This window comes from Cottoperca gobio, chromosome 6, assembly GCF_900634415.1.
Source record: "Cottoperca gobio chromosome 6, fCotGob3.1, whole genome shotgun sequence".
In the NCBI taxonomy this organism is placed as follows: domain Eukaryota; kingdom Metazoa; phylum Chordata; class Actinopteri; order Perciformes; family Bovichtidae; genus Cottoperca; species Cottoperca gobio.
In genome coordinates, this window is record NC_041360.1 from 8,822,268 (window position 1) to 8,843,826 (window position 21,559).

General features: G+C 42.0%; 1 protein-coding gene across 4 annotated transcripts in view; it reads left to right on the top strand.

The window, feature by feature from the left end:
- Positions 1 to 257: 257 nt before the first annotated feature.
- Positions 258 to 21,559, top strand: part of tspan9a (tetraspanin 9a) — a 90,821-nt gene continuing 69,519 nt past the window's right edge. For 2 of the 4 annotated variants that reach the window (XM_029434591.1, XM_029434596.1), the window contains exon 1: positions 258 to 1,367. In XM_029434591.1, coding sequence (XP_029290451.1) covers positions 999 to 1,367 — 369 coding nt within the window. In that variant the 5' untranslated portion in view covers positions 258 to 998. The remainder of the gene's footprint in view (positions 1,368 to 21,559) is intronic. The other 2 variants (XM_029434592.1, XM_029434594.1) reach the window with 2 other exon arrangements.

Consider the following 21,559-nt stretch of genomic DNA (forward strand, 5'->3'; position numbering starts at 1 on the left):
CTTGACACTTCTTTTTTTTACATTTTTTGATATTCTTAAACTCATCTCTGGCCTCTCAATTCCCCTGACAGCGACAGTGAAAATGCTGAACATGTATAGTTAAAGCATACAGTGATGGTCTTATTAAAGGCACAGGGAGGAGCTTGGGCTAGCTGCAGCTGCTGCATTGGCTGTCTGCTCAGCAGCGGGGAGGGGCTGAGGGAGAGAGAGAGAGAGAGAGAGAGAGAGAGAGAGAGAGAGAGAGAGAGAGAGGGAGAGAGTTGTGGGAGGAGGGCAGTGCTCTAGTTGGGGGATAGGGAATGCCCGTTAGTTGCGTCTGCCGATAATAGCACATCAGCTGGAGCGCTGCTATTGGGAGAGCAGAGCGCAGGCAGTGCGGAGGACTGAGCCGCTGAGCACAGAATGGTACACTAGAGAAGACAGGCACACTCAGACAGACAGCGGTAGAGTAAAAGGAAGAGCAGAGCACGCTGAGAAGAGGAGGAAGGAGAAAAGAGCAGAGCAGTGGAACGAGGACAGGAGAAAAGTTCCCAGGTTCAGCAAGAGAACGTGGAAGTGGAGCAGCTGAGACGCACGGGGGTCCCTTTCACTGGAACAGCCCGGCTGCAATAAGCAGCACAGGAGGAGAGTGATATTACAAGAAGGGAGTCGTGTAACTTGTTCCCGGAAAGACAGTCCTGTAATAACGTGAAGGTAATGCTCCTCACAGCAATCTTCTGCACAGCTTCTATCACAGCAAGACAACAGCAGGAAGCATTTAAGCCTGGTAGAGGTGCTGGAATTCTGCAGCTCTATTCACTTCTATACTGAAGACTTACTTGCCCAACTGTGTGCTTTGAGGTGGATGTAGTTGTGTCTCTGTGAGGCTGTCATATTTTTTTGCTTCAGGGTGTGAAGCAGTGGAGATTTGGAGGGCGAGTTGTTCTGTCCTGTCATCTCTGAGACTATGGTAGACTGTGCGTCAGGGAGCCCTTCATCAGGAGCTGCAGCCCTAGAGCATGGAGAAGTCCAGCAGTGAGGAGTCAGCCATTCACCGAAGCCCCTCCATAGATAGCCGTGACTCCGATTTTGCTCAAGCTTCCACGTCTGGCCGCCCGTTTGGCGGCCGCGGCTTCACTGCCGGCGCATTCTACGGCTCCACGGGGCCGCGCAAAAGCGCACAGCAGGGGCAGGCTGGAGCAGCAGTTGATGCCAGCGCAGGAGACAAGACCAACAACAAGTACAGCTCTCCCAAAGGCAGCAAATACGTAGTCTTTTACCTGGATCTATCATTTGTGTTCCTTTTAGAATTCAAGAAGTGCAACATGGCAAGAGGCTGCCTCTGCTGTTTGAAGTATATGATGTTCATCTTCAACCTCATCTTCTGGGTAAGTGGCTTATCATTTTTTTTTTTTCTCATCACACTTGGTTACCTTGATCTAGTTGATGTTAATTATACAAATGTGTATGTATGGTTAAAAAGAGGATGCGTTAATAACTCTGTGCTCGCAAATGTGAAGGCTCAGTGTATGATAAGTTTGTTAAAATGTTGATCTGGAAACATTATGGCAAAATGATGGTTGTCAGTGCAATCATGCGTTTCTAATTATTACATCAGGCTGTTTATGCCTGTTCCTCTGTGTGCATGTTGCTATTCCTGGATATCATGACAGAGTCAGTGGCATTGCACCAGGTCTTCTTTTGTATGTGGCTGGTGGGGGTTTTGGATTGTGGTGGGTTCATAAGGGTCACTCATTCAGATGGTTATATGATTTACGGTGAACATGTGAGTTGAGATGCTGCTTTTGGTATGCAAGTGAAAGAGTATATGCCTCCACAGTACGGTGACATTGACGAGCAACACAATATGCATCAAGGGGATCTGAGTTGGAAAGATGGATTTAGAATTGTAGGGCTTCCCCCCTCTTAGTTGATTAGTCAACTAATAGGTCATTTTGGCCGAGTAAAATTTGACGATTTAATGCGACTTCTTTCCAAGAAACTTATGAGCACACATAAAGTGCTGCTTTTGCATGATTCTTTGTGGAGAAACTCACAGATATGTCGATTTAAACTAATCGATTCATCTCAAAATCTTCTCAGTGTTTTTGTTCGACCAAAATAATTTCTTCGAGGACAGCCCTACAGAATTGTTGCACCATGACATTTGGCTCGACATGTGTCATTTAAAATGCATGTAATCATCAATTGTAGTAATACTCAGTAATGCTAGGAAAACAAAGAATCATAATGTGATAGTGCCCTCATTGCCAAATGTACTCACAAATAGATTTCACACATCGGAACCTGGCCAGCGTGTGCCAGGCGTAGCTGTGTACCCATGCATGGGCATTTGTTGTAAAAGTGGGCATCCCTTGAATGTTTACAGAATGGATTAGAGGGCTTATAGGTTATGGGGCCAAGTCTTTTGTGTGGATGCAGCCAAGCGTAAAAACACCCCAACACTGGGGACTCTACCAACCCCAGCCCACCATGTCACTGGGTTGTGAGCCCTACTAACTGGGGCACATTGGAAGCCTTCAGAGTGGGCATTAGGTTGAGCCCAGCTGCGATCAGGCCAGCATTGGAAACACACACACGTACACATGCACCACACAAACCCAGATCCATCCCACTGGTCGCTCCATATACTAACTAATGATCAGCACTGCTAGTGGCCAGGCTATGCGGCCTGAATGTGGACGTCTCTGCTGCTTTAGGGCAGCATCTTCATATCATTCTCATATCATTTCCCTGTCCACAGAGGCAAGAGCGAGAGCGATTGGCAAAGACTTACAAATAGCTCAGCGGCTCTTCGTGTGTACCTCGTCTTGATGTAATGTTTGTTTAAGGGAATGAAAGGGTCATGGAAGATTAGCTGGTGTTGGATTCATTTATGCAGACATTGACGTACCTTGATGTGAGCATCCCCTTTGAACTCATTAAGTGTGTCTACATTGCTCAGGTCTTGACATCACTACTGTTTTTAGGTAAAGACATTTTAAGCAATTTCCTAAATTGATTGCAACAAAAATGATCGATCGGCGGTTAATAATTATTACAAAATGTCTGTTTTCTGTCGCTGAAAGCACAGCCTCAGTAAATCAGGTATTAGAATGAAAAAGTAAAGCACAAGTAAATTATTTAAATCATAAACTTAATAAGATGAAAAATGATGCCATAAGAATTCCTGCTGCTGCTCCTTTTACAACAACAAAATAATTTGGTTATTCTTGAGGACACAGATTAGATGAAACTAAACACTTAAAGCCATTCTTGTATCCACAAACAGCGTTATAACCCTACAAATGCCTATCAAAATGGGCTGCCTTGTAGATGAGCTGTAACAACAAAACAAGACATGTGCTCACTAGTTTTAAGGGATGTCAGACCTCCAACACGCCATCAATGTAAGCAACACTTCTTCAAATACTGTTCTATCACATAGAAAACCACATGTGTTATGGTGTCACATGTTCTGATCATGGTTGCTTCAGCCAAGTTCACTCATTAAAAACACCTGCGCAGACAGAACACACATCCTGGGACTGTACAAGTAATGTTGCTTCAGCTTTGCACATTGATATGTTCGTGATCCATCAAATTCACATTTAATCATCAATCGATGAAGTACGACTGCTCATCATTATTCTTTCTTTGAGCTACGACGGAAACGTAATAGATCAAGGCCCTATTAGACTCTGCATTAGCAGGTGACACCATCAGTTACCTGTCTGTCAGTTCCGGCCTGCTTTGCTCGTTTAATAGCACAGAAGCGACTTCAGCACAGTTATAGTAGGTCAATCTTTGGTGGAGGTCATGAGGTCATTATTATCTGCTATCTCCTTGAGGGCAGTCACAGTGGATTTGTGTGAAGGCTTTTACTTCCTAGGTTCTTTCCAGGCTCAATTTGTGCTTAACCCTTTTCATTGGCAAAACCCTGCCACTAATAACCGGCTGCTGCACACCACTAATAGGGAGGTGGAAAAGAGGCTTTGGATTTCAAGGCTGGTGGCCTCCGATTCATGTGGAGCCTTGCTTGTTGGCCTCCATGGAAATCCATCCTGAGAGTGTGCAAAAGCCCTTCGCTTTAGTGTGACATTTTAAGAGTCTCTCTTTATTCATGTGTGTCTATGTTTGTGTGGGCACAGGGACCCTTAAGTGGCAAGGGACTCTCCCTATCGCAGCGCATCCCCTGCTGTTATATAATTGAATTTTTTACTCTGGTAATGTTCACTTAATGAACACCCACCATGAATATTTTCCTCTTTTCCCGCAGATTGATACTTTTGTTTTCCTCCCACCACTAGATCATTTTAATGATAGTTTAACCAGTGTCCCATGGGAAGAGAGCGGGGTGATGAAGGGGTTAAGGAAGCAGCATGTGGTCTGTCCATCAGCATGTGACAGCGCAAGGCTCATTGGCGGCTGGCTGACTGGTGGCTCTCTGGATTCTGGGGCAGCAGTGCTCCTAGTTGAATGTTAGCCAAGCTGGTAATTAAGGGTTCTCTCGTCAGTGAGGGGTCGGGACGGGGTGCCTGAGCACTCTGGGATACAGGGAGGGAGGGTGAGAGGCACGTTGTATCTTGACACCCCTGAGACTGCGCTGCTCTACCTCTGACACTCCAGGAATCACAAGGTTACTGCAGCTGGTAGGGAGGTTTGCCTCTGAAGCTCTGACATCTCATCTCAGGACTGAAGGGGGAATGACGTGCTGTAGTAACCCGACACACAGGTACAGCAGGGGTCTCCTCTTTCTGACTGCGCACATGCACGAGCACACTTGCTGTACGCACACACACATGCAGTCATTCTTGAAAGTACTCAGCACCCGCTCTACGGGGCTTACACTGGTAACTTGAAGCACAAGGTAAACAGCGGCAGGCACTCTAGGCATCTCTAGGCATTTCCATACATGCGCTCATCCTCAAGCCCCCCCTAGCAATTGTTTGTGACCATCTGGCTCCTCTTTCTTATAAGGGATTAGAAGGGTCTGAGATGTAGGGGGAGTATCAAGCAGATTAGAGTAGTATTGGGTGGAGCGGTTAGGATTGAGAGCACGACTCCTTAGGACGACTCTATGCTAAAGCCAACAATCATCAAAGCAAATGGCCTTTGTGCTGTGTGACAATGGTTGTTTAGTGGGGTGGGGTGGGGGGGTTGTTGTTGGGCTCTCACACACATACAGTGACTGTTTGACCGGCGGGATAGGGAGATTGATGTTAAGTCATATTGGTGTCAGCCTTGTGAGCATATTAGTGTTAGTGTTTTGCCGTGAGCAAGGATTTTTCAGCCTCTTACTCTGCAGTATGTTCTCCGTGCTCGCAGCCTCCTCTGTTAATCTCTTTCATTCAAGATTCAATGTACTGTCCACTGCTGCACTAATGTATCTTTCCCAGTGATACTGAATGAACACCTTTTGAAAAGTAACAAAAAAAAAAACCCCACTACACAAGTAATTATTCTGCCAAATCACCACAAGGAACATCACACACAAGCTCATTTCCTTTATTAAAAATAGGTTGTACAGGAGCTCAATGGGCCCATCCCAGCTTTGCCATTATCGTGCCATATCAAAAGCCTCATTTGATATTCATATTTAAAAGAAAAGTGTTAGCTCAGCAGTCTTGTCCTACAAGCACATGAGGGGTGGTAGTATCAAAGCTGCTCCTTTGTTAGAGCAGAGAAACCAAATGTGTTTTAGCATTCATGAATTCCTGTGCTTACTTGGGGGATTGCTGCGGGGATTTATAAACCATTTGGTGCGAGGCAACAGAAGATTAGTTTCCCTATCGATTTAATCACTGTATTTGACATTTAATGTTTCAAATGAACCCGCGCTCTGATGCTACAAAGAGTAGAGCTATTGACTGACTCAAGGTGGCTTGTAAGAAGTGTGAATGTTTGCATCTGGTTGAGTGGAATGCCATAAAACGTTACACACAAGCTCTCCCTTTCCCCCTGGGATTTTTGTTCCGAGGTGCTGAAACAATTAGCCTGTTTTTAATTTTCAATATCGGTCCATGAGATGTTCAGTCATCTTTTATGGCTCAAGAGAGCGTGTGTATTGTAACAAACGCAGACTTTTTATTTGATCTCTCTTTTTTTTACAAGAGGCACATCTGAACTCCATCAGTCACTGCCAGGTGAAACAAGGATTGGGGCGCAGGACACAGATGATGAAACAAGCTGTATATGCATTTAATTCCGTCAATCCACCGTGAAAGGCTGGCTCTTGAATTGGCTTTGAGTTTTAAATGGCAGAATGAAGCATAAACCTCAGCCAGTATGTCCACCTAAATTTTACGCCTCCAATTATGACATGATAGTCGCCCGATTGAATCAATGGTCCATACAATCAGTCACAGATAAGTCCTCAAGAGCAGAATCATCCATATCAATCATTTATACCATACAATATGCTTAACTGTACTGTTTAGTTGCAACACTGTCTAGCGTGAGAGCCGCTCTTTTAATCTTTTGCAACATTTACATAGAGAACATCACTATATATGCATGTGCATTTTAATCAGTCAAAGACTTGTAATTAGCATCCCCAATAGACCACCAGGCCTTGATTTAGATTGGCTGTTGGCTTGGTAAATAATTCCATATGCTTGCCTTTGTCCGGCGGTTCGTCTGGGGAGATCGCTCTAATTTACATGTCTCTCTGGCTGCTTCGATTTCCCAGCCGTGTTGTGCGGCGCCGCTGAGCTCATTAGCTCATGTTGCAGATCAACTGGGATAGGGAGCTGCTGTGTTCCACTCTAAGGAGTTCGGGTAACAGAGCATGAGAATTGGAGGTGCGCAGTAGGTAGGTTGTGCTTCTACAAGGGAATTAAGTCTTCAACCCCATCGCTCTTTGAATGAGGTTGGCTTCAGACTTGATGAGTTGTTGCTCTGGCTTCGTGAAAGGGTGATTATGAGAAGCTGAACACTGCAACGAGTTAATAACTCACAAAGGCGAAGACTGAATAAATCGACCCCACAAAACATGCATACAGTCCAAGCGTAAAGTTATTACTAGTCATATAAATTCCTTTGGAGATTTTTTGACATCAAATTTGATGCAACAGGGCTACAGTTGCAGTTTTGGCCCAGTTGCTATTGTGTCAGCTGTGTGGCACTGACATATAGTGACAACCTGAGAACAGGTGGAATAACAGTAGCTGCGAGGTGCAGGAATTACAGGGCATAGAAAGCATCAGTGTTTGGTACATGCCATTCATTCTTTGTTCCCTCCCGTATTCTCATTACACCCCAGCGTCCCTCTAGTTAGATTCAGAAGGTGCAGATAGAGTTGAGGGATGCCTGTATCTACTGTCACATCTGAAAGTCTCCTTTCAGCACATTAACTGTGGCCAAGTTTGTTGCCATCTTAGTCGGTAAAATATCATCAAGAATTACTGTACTATACAGTTTCTTTGCTCCAGTGCATGAAACACAGATATCTTGCTTTTCTAAATATAGGCCGGAGGAGTTCAGAGAAGAGAGAATGTGAGAACAGCAGGGGGGGGGGAGAAGATTGTCATTAGTTCTGCATACATAAGCAGGATCTTTTGTAATGACTATGTGCCAAAGTGCAACCCTCAGCCAATAGAGAAGACAGCATCAGTGCTGTGTGGTCAATAATGTGTCTATATCATGCTGAACTGAAAAGCAGAACATATCCTCATAGTTCATGCATTTGGTTTATTGATCAAAAAAATGTCTTATCCATTCTTTGCGGTATTATTTTTGAAAACGACACAAACTCTGAGGCTATTGGGAAAAATGTCCTTTTCTGTGCAGCCTCACATCACTGAGGGCGATGTCACATTTTATAATGGGATTCAATTTGGTGCAAATCGATTGGTAATTCTAAAGTAAACTGTTGTAGTAAACTAGTCTGGCTAAATCAGTGTTAGAAAACGAGCCTTTGAACGTTTCACACATCACGTAGTGACACATTGTGGGGCCTACGGACTTGTAGGGATTCAGTATAGCTGCGAGACAATAAAACAGACACACTGCGTTTGATTTGGTCAGCTCAAGCTTTTAAAGTGCTGTCGCAGTCTCTCTCTGTGACAAATATCTCTCTAAATAACTACCTTCATACTGCTTTGTTGGTGTTTTTCATCGATGCAGCAAAAACAGTCTCACTTTTTGTTTGTGGTCCACTAAATGTTTTATTCATATTCGGTGCAGCAAAACATGTGAGATCTCTCACTCGTCCCAGACGAAAACATATATTCCAGGGCTGCTCCAGTCCTCGTCCTGCAGGAGTGACTGCAAGCTGCTATGTCTTCCTCACCTTCTCTTTCCACCCCTGGAAGACCAATCAAGGCTAATCTGAACCTAAGCAGTGGATTAATGTAGAATGTTGGAACAGTTTGCTAGCTCAACTACTCAGCATTTTATCCTGACACCTGAAGGCAATTTGCAGTGAAATCAATGTATCCCAGTCAGTATCCACCTCTGTCTCTGCTGAGGAGGCTTACAGAATATCATTTTCTTAGTCTTCTGAGAGCAAAATAAATTCCTTTTAGATTACCCTGCTCATGTTTAATTAACATTATATGGGATGTTTATATGAACTAACTGCAGATCCACAAGCTGTGTGAGTTAAATAGTGGTTTTAGCAATGCACTGGTTTTGATCGTCTCGTAGAAAGGCTGTTTCCCTGGAAATAATTGATGTCTTTTCCAGCTGCAGTTACTTGTAAGTCCATCAGAAGAGTGTCCTGGGTCCAGCTCCCTAAATTCTCCAGAGGCTATCAGCTGTAGGCATGGGTATGCATCATTGACAGACTTTAAGACCTATTTCCCCAGGGCCACCACCTCAATTGATTCAATTATTTTCCCACCATATCAAACACTCAAACAACCCACATAGCACCCTGGAGAACTTGATTCCACTTATCTACCTCTTTCCTCTTTCTAAAAAACATTTACAGACCCAGGACACGCTGGGCAACTGCACCAAATACACTGAAAATATGAGTAGCAGATTGACTTTGAATCTGTGTATTTTAAAAGTGTCATTTTGAATTTGGGTCAGGCATTCGCTGCTTGAATGGTAATGAGCTCAGGACACATCCCCAGCAGGGCTCCAACACACGATGGGGCACACTGTACATTGTTAGCCGTGACAAATGAGAGACAGATTTATGCCTTTAACATCGGAGCGTATGTTGATTTATTTAGCTGAACCGCAGCTCTAATCTGCTGCGTTATAACTCGCCATAAAATGCAACATATTGTAGCTTCCTAGATAAAAACACATCAGTGCATACACTGACTAGATGATCTGATGCCTGACATCTTTTTATCGCTATTTCTTTATTTTTTCACACACTCTGTGCAACATGCTGTACATTTCAGACCATCAGCCGATGTATTACACTGTTTGTTGTGATTTGAAATGGAGGCCTATGTTGTTGTTTCCAGAGCGAGACCCAGATCTTCATCAGAGCAGGTTGTTGCAGTGCTCTCGTTATGTCTGATCCAATTTGAGGTCGACTCTTATTTGATGTGCACGAGGTGTGCTCACAGCCAGGCTCTGATATTCTCCCTGAAGAGGAAAATGCAGTAAGTAGTCAAGATCCTTCACTGCTACTGTAGCAAGATAACTGACACTGTGTAAACCTAATAGGGATTATTGCTGTTCTCCTGCATGCAGATTCATCCACTTCCTTATCACACCCAAGGTTTTAAACCGTCCCCTTGACTTTGCCTGAGTCTTATCACACGACTGAAGCATATGGTTGTTTATTTTACCCCAATTTGCAATTACCAGTCATATTGGCAGACATAAAGGAGCATTTGCTTTGTGTATCTGTTCTGTCTCAGAAGATATCAGGGTTTTTTACGTGTCCTGGAAATTGTAAATCTGAGGCAGTCTGGTTGCCTGCAGAATGCAAAGTCTTACATAAAAAGGAAACATGCAAAACCAGCCTCGTTCCATCACTTTGGTATTCTGTCTGGGACATAAGGGATGTCTCAGATCTTATTTTTTAGAGAGGACTTGACAGTTTTATTGCATGGGAGAAATGCAAGAGCCATATGATGAATCTGTCAGTAATTACAGATATTCACCTGGAATGATAAATGATCAGTTCAAGGTTTTTCACGTCTGTGTTGTAAATTCCCTCTGTCACATAATGTGCGTCTTTTAAATAATGCAGCAACAAAAAAAGTGCATCTATTTGCTTTGAGCACACATTCATTAACCTTTTTTCGTCGTTTAATTAAATATACGTCAAACGAATGAATGCATTAGCCGCTTTTTTTATAAGCTTTATGTGAACAGAATTTTGCAAGGAATTCTTAAAGAAAAGATACAGTGAGAAATTGGTATTGGGACCCCCCTGACTGGCCATGTGTCATTTGCTTTCCTTGTCAGTAGTCATTATTTCTGCACAGATGTCTCTCATTTCTCTTATTAAGCCACCCAAGCTTGAGTAATGGGGGACTTGGGATGGCGGTTGAATACAAAAGAGTGAGAGCTTGGTGTGGACAGAACGAGGCTAAGGAAGGGATTCTAATTTGAGAGGTTGATTATGGGTTCATCGCCACCCTCAGTGAATGATCTCATTCATCCATAGTGAGCCATAATTATTAGCATAGACCTTTTGCCTGTGTATACACTCAACACTGCAGTGCTGTGAGACAAATCCATTACTGTGATCATTTCTGCAACCATGCCGTGTTTGGGGTCAGCCCATTAATGCCCCCTTCCATTTCATGCACATTTCAACTATTTCAGGATAATTTTAGATGTCCATCATGACAACTTTTTGAGTGTGCTTACATTAGCACAGGCTTTCCTTGATCAGGCCATTAAAGGGTCATTATCAGTTGTATTCACTATGACTGTAATGCTTCAGAAGGGGCAAACTGCACCCACCACTAGGCCAGTAGGTGCATATCCAACGTTATGAATGGGTTGCAGTTCAGTTTAGGAGCCAAAACTACGTGGTTAGGTTTAGGAAAAAGGTCATGATTTAGAGTAAAATAAGTATGCATACGTAACTAAATTACGCACGTCTTGACGTACTTTGCTTACGTAGCCTTTGTCAGTTAAAATAACTAAATGTTGACTTTTGGTTTCTCACTGGACATGAACTTAACTTAACTTAAAGTCCTGTGATTGTTTGACCCATCCATTCTCCTTTAATGGTCTTTATACTTTGGCAACAGTCATTTCTACGGCTTCTACGGCTTTATCAACCATGAGAATAGATGATAAAGGCGCTCTGAACCTACTCATAGGTGTAGTAGGCCCCTTCTAACCCATATCTATGACACAGTCAGCCACTGATACTGGACATTTAATGGGCTGACTTCGAAGCGGGAGTTACTTGAGCACAGTTAACAAGTGAACTGGGACAGATGGGGTTGGCCAGATTTTTCTCCCCAGTCCCCTTCTGAGAGGACAGACTGGCAGACAGAAAATGCTGTCATTTCTCTGGGTGGGAAGAAGTGAAGCATGAAGGCACGGAGGTAGGGGAGGGGACCTCCTCCCAAGAGCAAGAGAGGTGAACACATTGATATCTGATGACAGCTCCTCAGGAGGTGAGTCAACGTCACTCTCATAACCTACTCTCTCTCTCTCTCTCGCTCTCTCTCTCTCTCTCTCTCTCTCTCTGTCTCTCTCACTCTCACTCTCACTCTCACTCTCACTCTCTCACTCACACTCACACTCACACTCTCTCTCTCTTTCTTTTTCTTCCTGGCATCCACATCATGTTTTACTCCTGAGGACAAGTTTGTTAATCATTTGGTCTATTTAAGGAAAGAAAATATTGAAATAAAAAAACTAAATAAAACTTCAACACTACCTGAGACTGAGGCTATATGTTGTGTTATTTTCATTTGGAAAAGCTTTCTCACAAATATAAATAACTTAACTGCCAAACAACTGTAAGAGACCAACACAGAATATTGCAACATATATCTATATATATATAGATATAGATATATATAACTTCTACTAGCCGATAAGATTTAGTGACAATACACACATTGCAGTACCTCAAAACAATAAATGATCTGCCTCACCAATTAGTCAATCAACTTGGCCTTTTCCCAATATTGGCTAGATGAATAAGGGAAAAGGGCATTGCGTATCTATTGCTACACATAACACGCATCAATGCAGACAATTGCCAGAGTCGGAGAGAGAAGGAGACACAATTGTCTTAGTTAATTGCATTTGAAAATTATCCAACCTGAGCCCGCCTCCATTCTGAAGCTTTTACTGAAAATAAAAGCATATACATGACCCGGCACACGACCCGTCAGCGGAGCCTGTCAGGTTCTACTTCACACAGTGTGGAACAAGAATGCTGCTACTGCTAAGAACCATATTTTCAGTCTGTTTTTAGTTACTCTTTCACAACAGTTAACAACAGTTTTGGAGTAATTGGCATTAAGAAAATACCCAGTGGCCATTTTATATAGCTGCAGCAAAATTGCGATAATTAAGAATTACATGAGCAGATATAGTACTACCCAGACAGAGGCAGTCAGACAGTAGAATTAAACTCTCACTAAATAAGTAAGTTGCTTTTTCCTTCCGACATCTCTGAACTCCCTACCCTGATTAGCTGTGCTAAGAACTTGCAGTTCATTTTCTGCATTATTCATCTATAACGCATAGGCTTTAAAATCATGTAATGCTGTACTGGGCTTTATGAGACTAATTAACCAATCACAATGGAATTAACGGACCTCTTATTTATTAATTTGTTCATTCAATATATATCAAGTTCTGCCTGTATACCCATGTATAGAAAATACTGTATGTGTAGCCAGTGGGCCTCTAAATAGTCTGCAGTGTATATATACAGTCTCCAGACACATACTGTAGCTGTATCATAATTTATTGCTGTGTATGATGTTGCAACCTGCATTTTATGTGAACAGTACAAACATGAATGCATACTTCTGTTTGCTTCATTTGGAAAGCATTCTCCCATCTTCAAAAGCCTCCTAAACCCACCCCGCCCCTACAGTTCATTTTTCATTGAAGTGCTTACCTTGCAAGAGAGATGTGAGGGGGGAAATATTGTGCTGCAGCATGTTCTCACTCTGTCTTTAATTCTTTCATAGTCTGTTGGATAGATGTAGGTAATGCTCTGTAGTCTTGCCATTTGCTATTCAAAATTGTCTGGCAGGGGCCATGAGTCTTTTGTAATGGATCATCAAAGACACCTGTGACAGGTGAAAACAACTAGTCCATGATCGTAACATTGAGGACAAATCGACCAAATGGACCATTCAAGTCACCTCATCTTTTAAAAATGTAAGATCCAAATAAGCAAATGTTGAATGTGGATGAATCACAAGACCGACTTGTCCGTCATTTTAGTGAGAATAATTCAGCAAAAGCAATCACATTTCACGCTGGCCTACATCAGAGTGGCTTTATTATTCTGTTTAGCTGCTGATCCAATATCGCCTCAGAACGCACTCTGGCTGAGAAATCTGGCTGTTTTTCATATTAACTGTGGTGGGCGGTCAGCTTTATCGCCCATACAATTCCTTCGTGATCAGCAGTTTCCATTTTCATGGTGAGACAAGAATAACTTCATTCAAAGAGACGTTTATTTGCAGAGAGGATGTGCTCTGGCAAGAAGGAAAAACAAAACATCAATATGCTTTTGAAATGGTTTCACTCTGCATCAGTGCTGGTTACGGGGATATGGAGAGTGCAGCTGCAGGGATCCAGATCCTCATTATGCCAGAGTCCATCTCAGATGCAGTCTGTTGTGTCTGTAGAGATTCACAGTGCTTTTGCTCCCGAAGATGGCGAGCATGGAGGCATTGCAGGAGAGAATAAGTACAGTGCTGCCTGCAGTTTGCTGTCAACATTCATGTGTGTCAGCATAATGCATCCACTTGACTTACGGAGAACTAAGAAGGCAGCCAAAGTCAGGAAGTTGCGCATGTATATTCATACCCATGGCTTTGAATTCATGTACATTTTAATGCTGCATTTGCCTTTTGCACTTTCCAACGTGTACACAGGTTCCCGTTAATAGCATTGCTTTAGTGCTGTCAGTCACTGACAGATCTCACCTAGCTGACTGTGCATCTAACCGTTTATTATAGTCATTCAGATAATACGGCTCAGCTGCTTTGCTGATCTCCCATTGTTCTTTTTTAGTGCATAATTGTCAGCGCAGCATTGCCAACAAAAGTTTATTTGAGAGCGGAGGTGCAATAGGAGGGGAGTGAGAAAGTTGCCTTTAATCGGGACCTTTTCAAGTTTCTCGTAAACAATTTAGACCTTTGTCTTAACCTCTCTGGTAATGTGGCCTATTCTTTATAGGCACCGGAAACATGTAAGGGTCAAAACTCAGAGACATAAATAAATGGACCTGAGTTCTAAAAAACGGTTTGAGGCACCGATTTCGAATGTTATCAGCCTATTAAATAGGTGTTATCAGTGGTTATCCCTACCATTCTAATACATCAGATTGGCCAAACTGCACCTAATACATTGTAAAAGTTAAACTTTAAAACAACACGTTGTAACACTGAATGAAACGTAACGTTTTGAGCACAAACAAAACAACCTCTTTATGTCAAGGTAACTACTTGTTTAGGTTTGATGACAAGATTGTAGGTTTGGTTAAAATAATTCTGTTTGTAAAGTGCAAGTGAAACTTCACGTTGTGGACACGAAGAAAACATTTTATTGGTCTGTGTCGTCTTGTATTCCTTCTTTCTGTGTGAATACTAATTAAGTTTGTACTAATTAATTTCCTGTCGTCTTCCAGTAAACTGACAAGGATTAGGTAATATGAGGTCAGGTAAGGTGAGTAAAAAAATGTAATTGTTGAAGGGTATTTAAAAATAAAGGAGACATCATATTTTTACATACAAGGTATTTAATTAGCCTATGAGAGGTCTTTAACCTTGCCAACCTCTATCAATCTGATTGCCTTCATCTTATTCTGTCCTCTTGTCGTGTTGATAACCCTGAAGGGTTTCTGTTTCAGTTAACACAATACAGTGGCTGGGTTTTGGCATCTACAACCACACTCCTCCTGAGCCAGCTTTTTCCATATCGTAAGCACTAACTCATTATACCGCAGATACCCAATCACACACGGGTCATGCAGTGCAGCTCACAGGGGGTAACTCAAGCAGCTCAAGAGGAACAAATGGCCCCCATCAGCAGCTGTACTAATAATACCCTCTCCTCATGTTCTCTCTCCTCAGTTAAATCACAGAAACCCGAGTCTAAACTGATACATTAATTGCATTATGCATTCAGGAAATATTTTATTTTTACATAATGGAAAAGTAAACATTTCAACGTGCACACATGAGGCACGAATATTGCCACAGAAGCAGCTAGTGTAATCAGCAGACGTCAGTTTGAAATGGCCTCTGGACACAGAGATAAGTCAGGATGCCATGGATCAGCTTTAGCTCTATCTTCCGCCTCATTTGTTCCTGTCTAAACGAGATAGGCCTGCTATCTGCTGGCAGCCGTCCCGCAGTGACAATGCGACGAGCTCTTTCGAAGCTTCACCTGTGTTGTACGCTCGGAGTACAGCAGACTTGTCGCTCCGCTATCGTGCCTAAAGTACCAGGATGTGGAGGACAATTAAAGGACAAAGCAGACAGGAAATTGGCATGACAAGACAGCGGGGGGGCTGACGAGAGAATTAACTGACCAAACACCTCTGGTGTAGTTACCGTGGTTCGACAGGTGGACAGGAACATAGTCTTCCACCTGAAAATGTCACTGTCACTTTGCCAATCGCAGCGGAAGTGCATAAGATGGAACAGAATGTTTATCGCAGCTGCCTTTCAGCGAGGAGTTCTCTCTCAATGCTCATTGTATCAGGATCCATCTGAGGTGGCCTACTTGAGAGACTCCCCGCACAGCACTTGTTTGAATTGTGTGCAATCTAGAGACATTCCTGGGTAAACAAGCCAACGCAGAGGAGGGTTATTTGCATGCTAATGCAGAAGAAAGGGAGGAGCAAGGAGGGAGGAGCGAGACACCTGTTGCAACAGTGGCTGGTGGATGTCTATGATGTGCTTTGATTTATGAGGGAAAGCAGTCTGGCTAAATCTCTCCACGCTCCTCCTGAGATTTAAATGTTTTTCATCGATTTCAAAGGACTTTTTGCTGTGTCCTCTCTTTCACGTTGGCTGGGTGAAGTGCATGCAACAAAGCACAGATAAGAGTCTGAGCTGCTAGTCCAGGTATAATTAAAACATAGTGCGTACCTTCAACCTGTCTGCACCTTCCAATTTTAGTATATTTTCACTCTGCCGGTCCCACACTCATTATCACATGCATTAGGCAGAGCTTTGCATTTGGCCAAATAAAACTTTGTCCTTCTGATTATCTAGCAAAAACTAACTCTACAGGTGAACATTTTAAAATCTCATGTCATGATTCTGTACTCAACAGCATTTTACACTAAATTTCTTCGTAAAGGTTAACTTTTGGTGTGTAGACTATAAAGCTTGAAAAAGCTACTTTGTAGCTGTGGCTCAAAGAAGACTGTTTCCTAATCTGTCAAATTCTACTGGAGTGCAGGTTAGTTGTTGAGTATTAATAGCTTGAAGAGCAAACTGATATTTTCTGTGCCACCCTGCATGCAGCAGCCTAGGTTATCGGCTCCAGCGCGCTGTGGCAGGAACGGACTCGACAATAGTGGCAAATCTTCAGATAATACCCGCATCTCTGTACAATCTTCTCACCGCAGGCTGTTCCATTACACTGGAAATGAAGAATGAGAGAGGTCAGGGCAGTCAAATAAACAATTTTAGGTGGAGAATTTCATTATGTGTAGACCAAAGAATGGTTTGCTGAGAGATTTGTTTTGTCAATTAACTGCTGCCTGCAGCTGCAGATGGGATCTTTGTGTTCCCGACTGCAGTGATTAGCAAGTAGAAGAAGAATCTTTTCTATCAGGGAACATCTGCTTTGGTCTTGGACTTTACAATTGTCTTTCTCTGCTCAGTAGGCTTGCTGCTCCAAGAACAAGGATTTAGCAACACTACTAATTTGTTAGTTTATTCCTGCTGTGGCTTCGTCTGCCTTCCTCTTCTTTTTAGCCTTGCAGTCTCTTGATCAACACTTCCTCGCCACCGCGGTTCTTCCTCAGTGATTGTTTATTTGCAAGGTGATTGCTTTGTTGTATGTCTTTTAATAGTGTTCTGTGGGTGAGAGATCAGACTATCTTTTCAGAACTAGTTCTGCATGACTCTAAATAGGCGGCAAACTACACATGCTCTAACAAGGAGACAGATATGGACACTCACAAACATATACTGTATGCACAAACAAACGCACACACACACAAGTTGTATAGCCTACAGGCTTAGTGGAGGAGAAAATAGCTTATTTTTCTCCTTTTTTTTGTTGGAGCTCATCTTATACTGTAGAAATGAAATATTCAAATATCCATGGCTTCTTTAATAGAGATGTTTGAACTAAAAACGTCTATCTAAATGCAAATTGTATCCATGCATTTTGTGACAACTGTATATTTTCTTAACACCCTCATTAATCATCTCTAAAATTGGTAAATTAGAGGGGCATAATTAATCAAGCAAAAACAAATCTGATTGGAAGGATTATTGCAATATATAGCAACATAATATAACACTAATATATCTCAACAACTATTCAATCGAGTTCTGTGGATGATGTCTATCATATTTGAAAGCAATACAGTAACTATTAAAAAAAAAAAAAAAACTTTTTAAGAAAAAGGTTTCTCTGCTTACAGCTTATTTTGCTTACATTGAATTATATTCATATTTACTCATATTTGGTATGTTCAGTAGGACCAAGAAAGCCATTTGATGACATCACATTGTGCTCTCGTACTGTATAGTGTGATGGGGATGTTTTTCACTGTTTTCTGATGTTTTATACACCAAACACTTAATTGATTAATCGAGAAGATAATCATCAGATTATTCCTTAATGATAATAATTGCAGCCCTTGCTGTATGTTCAACCATGCAGAACCACACACAGTAACAACCTAAAAAGATCCCTGTGCTTTGTCATTCTTCTGCATTTGATTGGAGATTGAGCCAAAATGTCAGATGTTGTTTACCCAGGCCAGTCACTGGAAGCCTGGGTTTACTCTGTGTCTGAATGGAATATGAGATGTAGCCAGAACTGATAGCTACTGTAGCAGAGAAGCCTGCCCTGGATGATGAGCTGTCCCCCTGTGGAGGGAGTGGAGGGAGTGGAGGGAGGAATAGACTGGAGAAGAGACAGGTGTTTACAATATAAATGTGGAGGGGAAGCAAAAGAGAGGAGGATGCTGTCATTGGGAAATAGTGTTTACAGCAGCCTCCTTCTCGATCAAATCTATTACCAGTCATCCCTCTGCTTTGTATATTTCTGAATTCCTCTCTCATGTGCTCCACATTATGAGTTAAACACTGCTTACCTATCCCTGATGGAGTACAGAGAACCTGGACTGGATTAGCGTCTGCTTGACAATCGACAAACATCAGAATCATATTTGTTACAATTATTATTATCATTACCTCCGTGTGACTTTTTCCACCCCCGTTTGTTAGTCAGATTCGAGCTGAGTGATTGCACAAATGGAAAAGCAATATTAATTTGGGAAACCACCATCCACGCGTGTGTGTTAGTCGTGTTGGTGCAACTATTGCAATACCATGTGATCCTCTTTGAAGTTGATTTGAACCTCTTTTTTCAACAAACACTTCCTCGTGTGTTATTCCCATGAGAACATTAATCAACTTGATATTAAAGACTTTTTAAACATCTATAGTGATGACAAAAAAAAAGGAAAAAGCTTTGCAGTGTTTGAATGTTGATTTAGAATAGCAATGTCAACTTTATGAATGAAGCTTGGAACCGCTCAGTTATGCCCTACTAATTATCGGCAGGCGGACTGTTTCCATCTGTTTTCCAGTCTGTATGCTAAGCTAAGCTAACCGGTGGCTGGCTGTAGCTTCACACTTACTGTACAAACATTAGAACGGTATCGATCTTCAAACTCTCAGCGTCTTTTCCAAAATGTTGATCAATTGCTTTTGCTCTCTTCACGCCCAAATAATCCCCAATTGGAAATGATTAGCCTGATGAGAAAGAAAAGTCCCATTGGCTTGTATAAATAGCAAAGAAAAAAAGCTCTATACATTTGTGTTAAACTAAATGATAATTCACATCCTGTTTCAATATGAACTTTTTTTAGGTACAAAACTTCAGTAGCTAGTTTCCCAAGGAAAGATATTTTAAATAGCTAATCCTGCAGTGGGTAAACTTTACTCTTGGCATGCACAGCTAACAGGACTGACGTTCATGCACATTACTCAAACATTTGTACAAGGGCATTCTGCAAAATTACAAATAATGCAAGTAAAAGCACAAAGACAAGAAAGGCCGAGGGAAAATGGCTTTACCAGGAAAGTAAATTACAGCTTTTAATAACTTGCATGCAGGATGTTCACATATTGATGATAACAAATAATGAATGAGAAAAGATGTTTCCCCATTTCCTGGAATGCAATGAAGCAAGTCTCCACCGGCTCATGAGCAGTTATTTTGTAGTGACCTCAAAGTTCCCAGTAACTTAAACTAGACCATTTCCAATTCTGGAACTTTTTTGTTTTACAAATGGATCTGGACTTATTTCATAGTGTATTATCAACCCTTCATGCTTGCCTATGTCTAGAATTGTTATGTGCCCCTGACTTTTCCTAACAGAGACATTTAGTCTGAGCCGTGTCACAGAAACAAACTTCTTTCTCTGTGACTCATCACGTGGTTTTAGCCAACACACTGTACCTTCCCCCTCCCTGCTTCACAGCATGTCACACTGCCCTCCATATCATTCAGGGACTCAGACATGCACACAAAAAGAGACATAAGTGGATGCATATATTCAAAAGATGATGTCTCCATCCAAGTACTCTATTAACCTTCCAGAAAAATTAGCATTGTCGACCTTATAGAGCCCTTGATATTTAGATTTTGACACCCATTTAAATCAAACTGTATTTTAAAAATAGTTTCATCCGAGTGTAAATTGACACAAAAAAGGCTTTTGATGAAGGTGATATGTAATCGAGACTCCAAAATATTGAAACCAATCCAACGTTTTTGGAATTTCTTTTTCCAATGGATTTTGCAGGCTGTCTAGAATAGAAAATGTGCTCTGACAGTTGGATAATTGAATTGACCAGCTTCGCCGCCCACTGCTATCCGCCTCCGCTTCACACCTCCTCTGTGTCGGCACAGCGGATAGTGATTTCTTTAAGCTTCAGAGAGAGGGAAGAAAAAGATGGGAGCGTATTGATCATTCTTCTCCAGAGCGTCACAGATCACTGAGTTTCCTAGGCAGCCAGTATTTTTGCACTGGGAAGGGATGCTCTTCCATCAGCCTGTTGGTTATCTCTCAATGAGAGAATGCAAAGAAGCTTTACCTTATCAGTGTCCGGAATATAAATCACCTTTTATACGCCCACCCTCTTGTGAATAAACAAAACGTGGCGATATCAGCTTCCGCTTCTCTTTTTCTTGCAGCCTCATCACTCCAGCGACGACAAGTTTAATGAAATATTGTGATTGACGTAAAGTTTAAGAACAAAAATGGTAAACTAGGCAGGGGCAGAGGCACAGTCATTAATTATTGATACCCATGCAGGCAGATAGCAGAGAGGAGAGTACAGTCTGTGCAGGTGAGATCTGCAAGAAAGGTTCTGGTAAATGGATATTTTTCACACCTTTTCAGATACTATTTTTATGGTCTGGGCTCTTTTTACTTGAGCAGTCTGAGGTTATTAATAATGACCTGCTCATTACCGACCAAGGAGGAAATTTAACGGAAATTTACTGGCCCGATTTTTATGTGAAACTTGGTGGAAGATGTACCATAGGTCAAGGAAGAGCCCATTTAATTTCGGAGCTGATCTGAACCAAAGGGCGGATGTACTTAATATGTTTCACTTTTGATAACATTATGAGATGAGGGCATTTGTGCTGCATTCATGCGGTGTCAGATATATCAAAAAACTAAGTTCACAGGAATTCTCATAAACGTCCCCGCAAGTTGGAAGTGTTGTTTAAATGCTCTGAGTGATAACATTCAAGACCTCCTCTTTGAGTGTCCATGTTGTTTTCACATGATGACTTCCCAATTTGGAAAATGGGACCATCCGAGGAGCATATAAATGCATCATCGGCCTTGTCGGAGGCCTGCGCTCTCCGAGTGCCATTCTAGTTTCAAGATGAGGCTGATCTAGCAGAACAACAAGGGAATGTTAATAATTCAGACATTTCCGATTGTGTAGCGATCAGGCAGCCGGTGTAACTTGCCTGCAGGGCTTCAATGTATCACATCATTTAAATAAAAGATCCTGAGATCTGCAGCCTGCACACAGTTTGTTTACAAGCTCTGGCCATCACTCACGCATCTGAGAATATATAAATGTGCATGCAGTCACATGCCCGTTGTGACTGCATGCACGTTGAGGCAGGATAATCAGAGTTATGGATGTGATAGGGCAGTTGTGTTTATTTTTAATCTAATTTCAGTAATGATGTATTATTTCTGTACACAGATGGA